General features: G+C 37.9%; 1 protein-coding gene across 3 annotated transcripts in view; it reads right to left on the bottom strand.

Moving 5' to 3' along the window:
• The window catches only part of MDM2 (MDM2 proto-oncogene), a 28,242-nt gene that overhangs the window by 9,273 nt on the left and 5,017 nt on the right, over window positions 1-13,952 (bottom strand). For 2 of the 3 annotated variants that reach the window (XM_032347074.1, XM_032347075.1), the window contains exons 4-7: window positions 12,147-12,280; window positions 10,252-10,301; window positions 6,368-6,435; window positions 6,148-6,244 (exon numbers count right to left, since the gene is read on the bottom strand). In XM_032347074.1, the coding sequence (XP_032202965.1) occupies window positions 6,148-6,244; window positions 6,368-6,435; window positions 10,252-10,301; window positions 12,147-12,280 (349 nt within the window). Of the gene's footprint in view, window positions 1-6,147; window positions 6,245-6,367; window positions 6,436-10,251; window positions 10,302-12,146; window positions 12,281-13,781; window positions 13,869-13,952 lie in introns of those variants that run through there. The other variant, XM_032347076.1, reaches the window with a different exon arrangement.

Raw genomic sequence — 13,952 nt, forward strand, 5'->3', positions numbered from 1 at the left:
CCTGAGTGGCTCAGTGGGTTAAAGCCTCTGCCTTCGGCTCAGGTCATGATCCCAGGGTCCTAGGATCAAGCCCAGCATCAGGCTCTCTGCTCAGCGGGAAGCCTGCTTCTCTTTCTCTCTCTCTGCCTACTTGAGATCTCTTGTCTGTCAAGTAAATGAATAAAATCTTTAAAAAAAAAAAGAATGCTGTATTTTTTTTTTTTTAAGTAAGCACTGCACCAAATGTGGGGCTTCAACTCATGGACCCAAGATCAAGAATCACATGCTCTACTAAGCCAGCCAGGTACCCCCAGAACACTACATTTTAAAAAATCTTTTCAAACTTGTGGGGTATGTGGCTGGCTCAGTAGGAGGAACATGTGACTCTTGATCTCGAGGTCATGAGTTTGAGCCCCACATTGTGTGTAGAGATAACTTATGTACATACGTAAATAAACTTTAAAAAAAAATTTTTTTTAAGCTTCTTTCTGAATGTCATCTCCATTAAGTCACAACTTATTTTTTTTTTTTTCAAAGATTTTTTATTTATTTGACAGACAGAGATCACAAGTAGGCAGAGAGGCAGGCGAGGGGCGGGGGGGAAGCAGCTCCATGCTGAGCAGAGAGCCCGATGCGGGGCTCCATCCAGGACCCCGAGGTCATGACCTGAGCCGAAGGCACAGGCCTAACCCACTGAGCCACCCAGGCGCCCATATCACAACTAATTTAACACATGTAGAGCTTTCATGAACCAATCTAAATTTTTGTTAAAAGCATACTAGTATTACGCTTAGCAAAATAAGTCAATCAGAGAAGATAATTATCGTATGATCTCCCTGATATGAGGAAGTTGAGAAGCAACGTGGGGGGTTTGGGGGGTAGGAAAGGAATAAGTGAAACAAGATGGGATCAGGAGGGAGACAAACCATAAGAGACTCTTAATCTCACAAAACAAATTGAGGGCTGTGGTGGGGTTGGGGGGCGGGTAGGGAGAGGGTTGTTGGATTATGGATTCTGGGGAAGGTATGTGCTATGGGGAGTGCTATGAAGTGAGTAAACCTGGCAATTCACAGACCTGTACACCTGGGGCTAATAATATATTATATGTTAATTTAAAAAATAAAAATTTTTTTAAAAAAGCATACTGTAGGATTTAAGATTTGTTTCTGAAAAGAACGAAAAATGTTTAATTTACTTAGATGGTCTTTTTTTTTTTTTAATGATCCACCTATTTTAGAGAGAGACTGAGCAAGCATGAATGGGAAGGGCAGAGGGCGAGAATCTTAAGCAGATTCCATCCTCAGCACAGAGCCCGAAGCAGGGCTGAATCCCATGACCCCAAGACCACGACCTGAGCTGAAACCACGAGTCAGACGCCCAACTGACTGCGCCACCTTGGCACCCCCTACTTAGAAGGTATACTTAACATTCCACAATTTCCTCAGTACCCTGTATTTTCAATAGGAATCAAAACCAGTGATGGTTTCTTTTATTTTAAATAATGAATTATCTCTGACCTGGAATGTTACCAAATCTGTCAGGAACATAAATGAGTCTTACCATGTAGTTATTGAATATAAAAATAATTTCCAAGTGAATTAAAGAGCCAAACACAAAGAATAAAACCATCCAAATACTTGTAAGAGAATTTTCTTATAATACCAGAGTAAGGAAGTATAACACTGCAAAGCTCTCAAGAAAAAGTTTACCAAGATTAGACTATGTTGATTAAGGTTTACACAGCAAAATAAAACTTAAAAAGCAAATGTCAAACTGGGAGAAAATATCCGCAACATACATAAAACAGTTACTATCCATTATATACAAGTTCTCCCACCAATTAAGAAAAACAAAACCTGATTTAAAAAATAAAAAGTCAAGGGAAGACTGGGTGGCTCAGTCAGTTAAGTGTCTACTTTGGCTCAGGTCATGATCCTGGGGATCCCCTACAGGGCTCTCTGCTAAGCAGGAACCTGCTTCTCCCTATCCTTCTGCATCCCCTACTCACACATGCTCTCTGTCTCAAATGAATATAAAAAAAAAAAAATCTAAGATATGAAAAGGCAATTTACAGAATACAAAGAACTAATAAACATATGAAAAAATCTCCTATCTCTTACTGACCAAGGACATGCAAATTAAAACAAGATACCATTTTTCACCCGTAAGAATTATGAAAGTTAAAATGAGGGAGAGTTTCAAAAGATTTGAGAGGACATTTTTATACACTGTTGGCAGAAATGTAAAATAATACATTTTGTGGGCAACCTCTATCCTAGAGATTGAAAGAGAAATACCTGCATAACCACAAGGATGTATGTGGCAAGGTGTTCACTGCAGCCTTGTACATAAGTATCAAACAGAGTTATGGGATTAAATAAACTATAATCCATATGCCTGAAATGGGTACAACTCGCACACCTCTGCTCACTCCATTTCCTTCTCTTGACCTATCTAGCCAGAAGACCTCTTTTTCCTCAATTCCCCACTGTTATATCCTATATTTTAAGTAATTCTGTGTTGATCTCAATAAATAGATCAAAAGTTCTTTTTTTTTTTTTTTTAAGATTTTATTTATTTATTTGACAGACAGAGATCACAAGTAGGCAGGGAAGCAGGCTCCCCACTGAGCAGAGAGCCCGATGCAAGGCTCAATCCCAGAATTCTGGGGTTCTGACCTGAGCTGAAGGCAGAGGCTTTAACCCACTAAGCCACCCAGGCACCCCTAGATCACAAGTTCTTAATAAAAGTTCTTAGTCATGTTTGTATGCCCTGCAAAAGGTGATCTTGGTTGAAGCCTAAACCATGCTGATTCATAATTTTTACCTCCATAAATAACATTTGGGGCTTTTTTTGTGACTATTAAAGTATTACTCATTATAGAAATCTTTAAAAAATAGAAAATTTTTAAATGTATATCAACTGTAGTACTACCACTGAGATTACCATTAAAATTTTACTGTAATAATTTTCCAGTTTTTAAAATTTCCTTTTAAAAATGTATTTGAACCACACTAAAATGTACAATTTGGGAGTGGTTTTCTCTGAAATCTTCTTTTACATTACTTTTAATGGCTGCAGAAGATGGTGTCTGTGACATAGGTTCATACACAATTTATTGTTTTTTAAAAACAATTTATTTATTCATTTGATAGAGCATGAGCAGGAGGGAGAGGGAGAGGGAGAAGCAGACCCCCAGTGTGCAAGAAGCCTGACACAGAGCTGGATCCTAGGACCCGGAGATCATGACCTGAGCCAAAGGCAGATGCTTAACCATCTGAACCACCCACATGCTCCTATACTGTTCATTTAATTCAACAATTTAGTCTACAAATCTGAGCACCTGCTTATTGTCTGGCACAGTGCTAGACCATGGGTATACAAAAGTGAAGTCAGCCATCATCCCTGCCACCAGTTTAATTTCAAATATCAAGGCAACTGAAACATAATTATTTATAAGCTATAATAAGCTCATTATATATAAGCTATATATAATGAGTACTATGAGAAAACAAGCAGGGAGCTAAGGAAAGGAAGAGAGAATAGCTTTTCTGGCTGACTAGAGACAGCCTCTCTGAGAAGGTCACTTTTAAGCAAAAACAGAAAAATGAGGAGCTGATCATATAAGCAGGGACAGGAAGAACTGCTGGCAGAAAAAAAAATCTGTCTGCAAACACCCTTAAAGAAGGAAGAATTTTTGACTTGAGGAACCAATTAATTAGTACAGTGGAAACAATAAAGGTGGGGGGAAAAGGCCAAAAACCAGGTTAAAGGTAGATTTTTTTTTTTTAAAGATTTTATTTATTTATTTGACAGACAGAGATCACAAGGAGACAGAGAGGAGGAGCAGGCTCCCTGCTGAGCAGAAAGCCCGATGCGGGGCTTGATTCCAGGACCCTGGGATCATGACCTGAGCCAAAAGCAGAGGCTTTAACCCACTGAGCCACCCAGGCGCCCCAGGTTAAAGGTAGATTATGGCCTTGTAGGCTGAGGGAAAAAGTGTGGTGTTTTAAGATTCTTCTTTCTTTCTTTGAGAGAGAGAGAGAGAAAGAGAATACAAGCCAGGGGGAGAGGGAAAAGGAGAAGCAGACTCCCCACTAAGCAGGGAGCCCAACGTGGGATTGGATCTCAGGATCCTGGGAGCATGACATGAGCTAAAGGCAGATGCTTAACCAACTGAGCCACCCAGGTGCCCCAAAAAGTGTGGGTTTTATCTGAAGTAACAAAAGCGGCAAGTGGGAAGAGTTACAATTCAATTTACTTTTTTCCATCTCTTTCAGTACTACATGATGGAACACAAAAGCAAGAGCAAGAAAAATCAGAATGCTGTTACTATGGACAAAGAAGATATGGCAATGGCCTGAACTAGAGTGATAACATTTTCTACCATATATCTTCAATTATAAATGATGCTATAATTAGTGTCTCTACATATAAAATCTTTGAATTTCTTATTATAGCTCTATAATAGATTTCTAGAAGTACAGTTACCGGAATAATAAGAACTACAAACCTTTTTATAATCCATAAAGGTCTAATACCACCAACTTATACCAACAGATACACCAATAGTACATCAGTACCAATACACAAGCTAACAAGAATGAGTCAAAAATTCATCTCTGCTAATTTGATAGCCTAGGAAAGACACTTCTGTATTTTTTATTGTGTATAAAGCGAAATCACTAAAATCCATCCCCTCCCTCCTATTTATCAGTCATTTGTATTTACTATGAAAATCTTGGGTTTTTTCCCTTTTGGCTATATGGATTTTAGTATTTTAATCAATTACAGGGAATTTTTTTTTTTTTTAAGATTATTTATTTATTTATTTGATTGAGAGAGAGCATGAGAGGGGAGAAGGTCAGAGGGAGAAGCAGACTACCCATGGAGCCGGGAGCCCAATGCGGGACTCGATCCCAGGACTCTGGGATCACGACCTGAGCCGAAGGAAATTGCTTAGCCAACTGAGCCACCCAGGTGGTGCCCTTACAGGGGATTTTTTTAAAAAAGATTTTATTTATTTGACAAATAGAGATCATAAGTAGGCAGAGAGGCAGGCAGAGAGATAGGAGGAAGCAGGCTTCCCACTGAGGAGAGAGCCCAAGGCGGAGCTTGATCCCAGGACCCTGGGATCATGACCCGAGCGGAAGGCAGAGGCTTTAACCGACTGAGCCACCCAGGTGCCCCATAAGGGAACTTTTTATGTAATAAGGGTATAGCACTGTCAAGTTTAAGGTGAATATCCTTCAAATACATTATCTCATTTCTCTTTAAAACTCATTTGGAATTCATTTTGGCATATGGTACAGACAGAACTTGTTTTTTCTTCCCCAGATAACTAACCATTTGTTCCAGTCCCATGGAGTTAACAAAACATCTTCTGTCCTTACCACCCTCTGCCCTCATGTACACTCTAGTCCAGGTTTGTCTATTCTATCTCACTGATCTGCTGAACTCTTCTTTCATCTGAATCATACAGTTTTAGTCAGTATGACTTCTGACCAGGCAATAGCCTCCTCCACTACCTTTTCTCTGTAAAAATATTTTAGCTATTTTATCTCATCTTCAGGTCTAAAGGTTACTCATTTTGCTTATTTTAAACTCAGTGGTGTGTTTTGTCACTTATGAGAAACAACAAATATTTTAACTGGTAAGGTAACTAAGGACTAAAATAAGAGTTTATACACTTGTTCTCTATTACCTTGAATAAAAGGCTGCTGGCTAACTATGAATTCCAGTGGAGCCCGGAAACTGTGCCTGCTATAGTCAATCAGAAAAATGTTGCTAAGAAAGCAATTTTTAAACCAAATAAATCACATAAATTAAGAATGAAACTCAGAGGGGCGCCTGAGTGGCTCAGTGGGTTAAGCCGCTGCCTTCGGCTCAGGTCATGATCTCAGGGTCCTGGGATTGAGCCCCGCATTGGGCTCTCTGCTCAGTGGGGAGCCTGCTTCCTCCTCTCTCTCTCTCTGCCTGCCTCTCTGCCTACTTGTGATCTCTGTCTGTCAAATAAATAAATAAAATCTTTAAAAAAAAAAGAATGAAACTCAGAAATTCACCTAAAGAAAAAAAAAAAAGCACAATTTCATTAAGTCTAAATGCATTAATTTTATTAGAGAATAAAGAGTAAAAAGCTGTTTTAAAGTGTTAAATAATCATATATACCTGTCTCACTAATTGTTCTCCTTCTAGATGAGGTAGATGGTCTAGAAACCAAATCTGAAGATGAAGGTTTCTCTTCCTGCAACTCTTGCACAGGGTCCTAAGCATCCAAGAGGGGAAAACAAACAAAAACGAACTTTTAACACCAGGAAGCTAAAAATAATTAAAAATAACCTAACTTTCAAGAAACATCAAACAAGAATGTGTTCATTTCAAAGATTACCTTTTGATCACTCCCACCTTCAAGGTGACACCTATTTTCACTCACAGATGTGCCTGAATCTGATGATTCTGATGGGGGGGGGATAAACAACATAACAACAGAGAATCACAAAATAGGAAAAATAAACTAGTCTGTCAGTCCAAGACAAACTCCTTACACAATTTAACCTTTCAACAAACAGTAAATGTGTATCTCCCAGGAGCCAAACCCATGCTAGATACTGGAGATGTACATAAGATAATTCAATTTTATTTTAATTTTTTAAAGACCTTATTCATCTATTTGACAGAGATCACAAGTAGACAGAGAGACAGACAGAGAGGAAGGAAGGGAAGCAGGCTCCCTGCTGAGCAGAGGGCCCGACGCCGGGCTCCATTCCAGGACCCCAGGACCATGACCCGAGCTGAGGGCAGAGGCTTTAACCCACTGAGCCACCCAGGTGCCCTAAGATAATTCAATTTTAATACAGAGTAGTTTTCATTAAGAGTAACAAAAGTATAATAAACAGGATAAAAGAAGTATTATAAGGTAAATCAGTGAAGAGCACAGAGCAATGATAATTTGGTAGGGACAGGGCCGGGTCTGAGGAAAGAAGAATCAGAAATAGTTTCATGTAGTAGAATTTGAAGCAACAGGACTAAAAAAAGGCTATTCCAGACTGAGGAACACCCTATGAAAAAAGCACCCAGAAGTGAATTACCAATGCTTTGTTGTGGGGAATTACAGGGAGTCAATCATTCCTGGTATACACGCAGGATGACAAAGGACCCTGTGTGTCTTGTGAAACTGCACAAGGACGGCAACAAAGCTGCACCTTTGCCCTCAAGCCTGCATCATCGCATTCCTCCCAGCAACACTTCAGAAGCTGCCCTGTGGCACTGCTGTAGCCACTCACCATTAAAAAGGTTTAATCCAATAGACAGAATCGATTTGGTAGCTCACAGCAAATTTTTTTATCCAGGGAACAATAAGGAACCCCTAACTGGTCATTTTAAGCAGAGAAGCAACAAATTACTTTGGCAAAATAGAAGAAAAAGAGAGCAGAGGCAGGGAAGCCAGTACTAAACAGTTACAGCAATAATACAAATGTCAAAAAATTAAAGCCTAAACTAAGGCATGGAAAAAAAATCAATTCCAGAGAAGTTAAAAAGGTAAAAACCAGCAAGGCTTGGTGTCTGATATAAAAGGCAAAGGAGGGGCGCCTGGGTGGCTCAGTGGATTAAGCCACTGCCTTCGGCTCAGGTCATGATCTCAGTGTCCTGGGATGGAGCCCCGCATAGGGCCCTCTGCTCAGCAGGGAGCCTGCTTCCCCCTCTGTCTGTGCCTGTCTCTCCGCCTACTTGTGATCTCTCTGTCTGTCAAATAAAATAAATAAAATCTTTAAAAAAAAAAAAAAAAAAAAGGCAAGGGAGAAAGGTGTCAAGAACTCCCAAGATTCTGCCCTGGATGGATAAATGGGTGGTACCATTCACCAAGAGAGAAACTTCAGAAGGTAAACAGATTAAGAAGGAAAGATAATGAATTAAGTGGATGAAACTCATTCAGGTAGATGGGTTTAATTCATAGATGGATGTACAGACCTAGAGCTCCCAAGACAAAATTTCAGATAGGAAATATGCAGTTGCCAAAGGTCATAATTAAATACTCTTTGTTATTCCCTTGGAAGCATTTTCATTTTAAAAGGTATGTCAGGCCCACGCATCAGTATTTTGGAATTATTCACATTATCATAATAGTTTCTTTATATTATGGGTTATGTATTATACTGATTTTAAGTTGTACATATAGACAGGTTATATTTTGTTTTAATAGAAGACCTGTTACAATTCAGATATAATAAAAAGGAAGTACTAGGTGTGACAGGTTGAGAACAGTTACAGGAGTTCTAAAGTTAATTCTACTAACTAAAACCTGAAACAAACCCAGAATGGAAATAACCTAAGTAATCTACAGGTTACCATCTCACTAATATAATTTTCCTAGTAATCTAACAAGGTTTCTTTACATGAATGAATGAACACATCAGGGATAATATTTAAGAAAACTGAAAATACTACTAAAATAATATAGTTGTTTGTCTTATTTGCCTTCATTTGATTTCATAAAGAGCTTTGTAAAACATTAAAACATATCACCAGTCTAACAGTCACTTTTACTCTAAGATAAGACAGTGATGCCCTTTTCTGGGTCTTAAGTCCTAACTATGGAAGAGGATTCAACTCAACACATTTATTAAACATCCTATTAATAAAATACTGTAGTGTTGATGCATAATACAAACCTGATTAGGATACAAAAAAAAAGAAACAAGTATAATAATACAACTTAACAATAATGTCTCAATACAGACTAGTGGAAGGACAAAACAGTGGCCAGTTCACTGCAGGAAGTAAACAAGCTTCTGAGAACAGTTTTTAATTGTAATTCAAGACTGGGCTTTAAAAGGTCTATGGCATGTTGGGAGCCAGCTCCTACTGCTACCCAAAGCAGACTGTGTACCTTTCTTACCAACTCCATATATGTAGCCTGAAAATGGCCAGCGTGGGAGTTACTTACACCATGGAACTCAGCAAACACCAAAAATCAGGGCTTTTCCCCCTGAAAAGTGGGTTGCTAAACATTTATCAGCATATCACTGTATATGTTTATCTCTCTGAAATAAGAACCCAATGCTTTCATCAGAGTATCCAAGGAGTATGTAATCCAAAAATAACCAGTTAAGAACTGCAAGTCTACAGGTAAGGAACTTAAATGCCACTTACCTGAATAAACTGATAAAAGTTTTGTCTATTATAAAAAACAAACAAAAAAGGGCTCATCCATTCAAACTGTCCTACTTAGGTATCTGTATTACTTCCCAAGCCTTTCAAAACATGTTTCAAGGTTTGATCATATGTTGAGTAAGCATGGCCTTGAAATTATCTACCTTTCAGAAACAACAAATGTTGGTGAGGATGTGGAGAAAAAGGAACCCTCATGCACTGTTGGAGGGAATGCAAACTGGTGCAATCACTGTGAAAAACAGTACGGAGGTTTCTCAGAAATTAAAAACAGAATCATCACTGATCTGGTAATTCCACTACTGAGTATTTACCCAAAGAATACAAAAACACCAATTTGAAAAGATATATGCAGCATCATTTACAATAGCCAAATTATGGAAGCAGCGTAACTGTCCATCAATAAATAAATGGATAAAGATGTGGTATATATATACACAATAGAATAGTATTCAGCCATTAAAAAAGAAAGAAAGAAAGAAAGAAAGCCTGCCATTTGCAACATTATGGATGGACCTAGAGAAAATAACGTTAAGGGAAATCAGTCAGAGAAAGACAAATATCACATGATTTCACTCATATATGAAATTTAAGAAACAAAACCAAGAAAAAAGAGACAAACCAAAAACCAGATTCATAACCATAGAGAACAAATGATGGTTACCAGAGGGTAGGTGTGTAGGGGAATGGGTTAAACAGGTGATGGGGATTGAGGAGAGCACCTGTCCCGATAAGCAATTGCTAATGTATACGAAATTGCTGAACCACTGCATTGCAAAGCTGAAACTAATATAACAGTATATTAACTACACTGAAATTAAAATAAAATATAATTTAAAAATAAAGTGTTTAATAAATGTTTGTGAAACCTCTCCCCACCGCCAAAAAAACCAAACAGAAATGATCTTTCAAAACAAATTCTAATACTGATATCCCAAGGCTTAAATTGATGGAATAAGGTATTTAACTTTACATATCTCAAATACGCATTAGAACCTTAGTATTACGTTGTTTTAGTTCATGTAGTTCATTTCTTCCTGTTAAATGACTCCACATACAAAGAATGTGTTCAAAATACTTTTATGGTATTCAAAATTAACTTACCATGCTGATTGACTACTACCAAGTTTCTGTAGATCATTGTATATATTTTCCTTGTAGGGAGGAAAAGAAAAAATATGTATTTTAAAATAAAAATGTACTAAACTGGACTTGACCAGACTTTTAAATACATATTAGTATGAACTATACTGTACACAAACTAAATTTTAAATCACTGTATACAAACTATATCACTGGCAAGCTTCTAGGTCCTAAAAAACAATCATGATAATTAGCTGCACAACGATTATATACAGTTACTCTTACTAATCACGAAGGTCTCTCCAGCTGAAAAGACTTAGTATCTCCATTTCCTGAAATGTGCCTTATTTGGACTTTACCAAAAGACCCAAGGGAATGGGTGTGAATGCAGAAAGCAGGTTGAAACATGTATTTTCAAACAGAAAGTTTTTAGCCCTGTGCTTAAAGCTTAGAAGCAGACTGCCTAAAAAGGCAGTGTGTCACACAAAACCCACTATAGGGGAACTTGATTTTGACTTCTATTAACCATGGACCAATCACCTAATGGATTTTCTTTCCTGATCTTAAAATCTATTAAGATGAAGCTTCCTTCATTCATTTAATAAATACAGACTGAAAAGCTACTATGAACCACTGTTCTAGAAATGGGAAAAAAGGAATAAAATTGTTTCAGGTGAAAAGTATTCATCCCATTTATTAAGATATACATGCATGCTAAGGCTCCACACAGACCGTACTAAACCAAATGGGAAAAGGAATTCCAAATGTAAGGCAAGAAAGACTGCAAAAAGTCTTCATTTCCCAGTAAAGTAATTCTAGAGATGTTATCTGGGTTAAATTCAGCTGATTAAGTGCTATAATGCTATATGACAAAATCTCTAGAGTAAGGCTCAAACTTAAACCTTTACCACAGTGTAGTCTAAAGACTGTCTTTTGACAGTAAGTGCAATAATAATATTCTTTAACACACAGTAACTGTGACTAACATTTATTTTTAAAGATTTTATTTATTTACTTGTCAGAGAGTGCACACGTGCACACAAGCTGGGTGGGGGGTGGGTAGCAGCAGGCAGAGGGAGAACCAGGCTCCCCCATGAGCGAGAAGCCTGATGCGGGACCAATCCCAGGACCCTGGGATCAAGACCTGAGCCAAGGGCAGATGCTTAACCAACCATGAGCCACCCAGGCGTCCCAATTTCTTTTTTTTAAGATTTTATTTATTTATGGAGTGCCTGGGTGGCTCAGTGGGTTAAGCCTCTGTCTGGGATCAAGCCCCCCATCGGGCTCTCTGCTCAGCGGGAAGCCTGCTTCCTCTTCTCTCTGCCTGCCTCTCTGCCTACTTGTGATCTCTGTCTGTCAAGTGAATATATAAAACCTTAAAAAAAAAAAAAAAGAAGAAGATTTTATTTATTTATTTATATGAGAGAGAGCATGCAGGAGCCAGGGGAGAGGGAGAGTAAGAAGCATGCTCCCTGCTAAGCAGGGAGCCTGACTAAGGGCTCAATCCCAGGACCCTGAGATCATGATCTGAGCCAAAGTGAAACACTTCACTGAGTCACCTAGATGTCCCTGAGACTAATATTTAAATGATTCCTATGTGTCAAACACACACATTGTCTCTCTATAAGCTCGACATGAGGTATTTGTATTATGTCTACAAATAAGGTAAACTGAGGCTTGAGAGAGTTATCAGTTTACCTAGACACAGCTAGTAAATGAGAGCTAGGTCTCAAACCTGGGTTTATAAGATTCCACAACTGAGATTCTAAAGCAATATGCTATATTACTAAATTAAATTTTAGCACCTTTTATATAAACAGCAACAATTTTTCTCTGACAAAAGGCAGTGAAGATAGAGGTAAACTGAAATGTTTGCCCAGCTGGCTTTTTACAATACACTAAGCTGAAGAATTTACCTGTGCTCTTTCACAGAGAAGCTTGGCACTCCAAACAAATCCCCTAGAAGATCATTGGAACAATACACAATATGCTGTTGCTTCTCATCATATAATCGTTTAGTCATAATATACTGGCCAAGATAAAATATAACCTGAAATAGAAATAGGATTTCTGAGCATTAAAGAAAATTAAATGTTAGTTTCAAATACATTCAGTATCTCATTTATCTAAAAATGGTTAAACAACCTGCAACCAGACCCATAAATGTCTGAAATAACAACCATTCTTGTACTCTTAAAAAAGCTCTTAAATCTTCTCCTTTTAATCTGATGGGAGTAGACACTGTTTCTCCAACTCACTTAAATCAAGTGTGTGTGTATGACAGACTTTAACTCTGCCCAGATACCTAGGTAATACATACTAGAAAGAAGGGAAAAGGCAGCAAAATGCAAAACCAGTGAGAGCAATAAAAAGCTGCAAAATCAAAACATCAACTAAAATAGAGCAGTGACCTGGAGTCATTTAGCAAAGAGTAAACAGTCCCAAACACCATACATCTCAACAGCCTCTGAGGTCATCGCGGATGAGAACCACAGGAAAGTGACCAATTATATCTAAACAACAATTTGGAAGAATTCTGTGAATAAAATAAACTCTTGAAGATGTCAATATAATCTAGGAATAATAATCAAAATAGCAACCCTGAATCATGCGTATCCAGTTAAATTCTGTATGCTCCACTAAGACAAAGAAGTGATACATCTTAAGACATCCACATACAAACCTATTAACAACCTAAATATGCACGAATTTTTTTTTTTTACAGTTTAGACGTACTTCTACAAGTACTGTTTCATTCTTCTGATATTTCATAGAATTGTTTTCACTGTATTAGAGATAAGGAAATGGGACCCAGTCTCCTGACCACTAGTCCAGTTTTTTTTCTACTATCCCATACTAGCTGTCATCACTCTTCCATATGCCCCAGAACAAAGATCCTGCAACTGAAAACTCAGACAATAAATATGTATATATTACTATTAGATGGTTTTGCATAAGCATTCTACACCTTTATAATGGCCCAATCAATTTTCTCCTCCTTTCTACTATTATATGCATGCCTTTTGTTTCCAATTAATCACATGATGATAATGAGGTCAAACCCAAGTTATCAGCCCTAAATGCATCCTTAACCTTGAAAATATCCTTAATCTCGACACTTCCCTGCAAGCTCCCCTACCATCTGTAGATTTAACTGGTTAAGCAGGCCTCAAACTTAAAGGAATATTCCCTGGTGACTATGGATTGAAGATAAGTTGATAAGTGGAAAGGAAGAAGAGAACCTACACACCTACCAAACATCCCTTAAGGAATTTCACAAAAAGTGTGGCTGAAAAGGAAAATGGTGCAGAGTCTCTTCCTGACCCACTATCCTGATGTAGGTAAGTTACTTCAGTGTTTTAAGCAATCTGGGCCCCATAAACTAAGTGGGAGAGATGGGGGGAAAGGCACATTTCATTCACAATGAAATTTTGCCTAAAATGGCCCAATCTCTCACTGAAAATCATGCTTCTGTGCACAAACTTAAAGCTAGAGAACATTACATTGAAATGTATCCATTAAATAGAACATATGTTCATGAATCAGCTCACCTCTATCCCAGAAAGATCAGTATACTGTACTCATGTATCTCTAGTGCAGAAGTTCTTAACCTGGGATCCATGGATGCCCAAGAAGTCCTTGGATAGAATTCAAGGGGTCCATTAATTTGGATGGAAAAAAAATTTCTATCGATATTTTCACTAACTTTTAACTGAAATTTA

The sequence above is a fragment of the Mustela erminea genome, chromosome 6, assembly GCF_009829155.1.
Source record: "Mustela erminea isolate mMusErm1 chromosome 6, mMusErm1.Pri, whole genome shotgun sequence".
Taxonomy (NCBI): domain Eukaryota; kingdom Metazoa; phylum Chordata; class Mammalia; order Carnivora; family Mustelidae; genus Mustela; species Mustela erminea.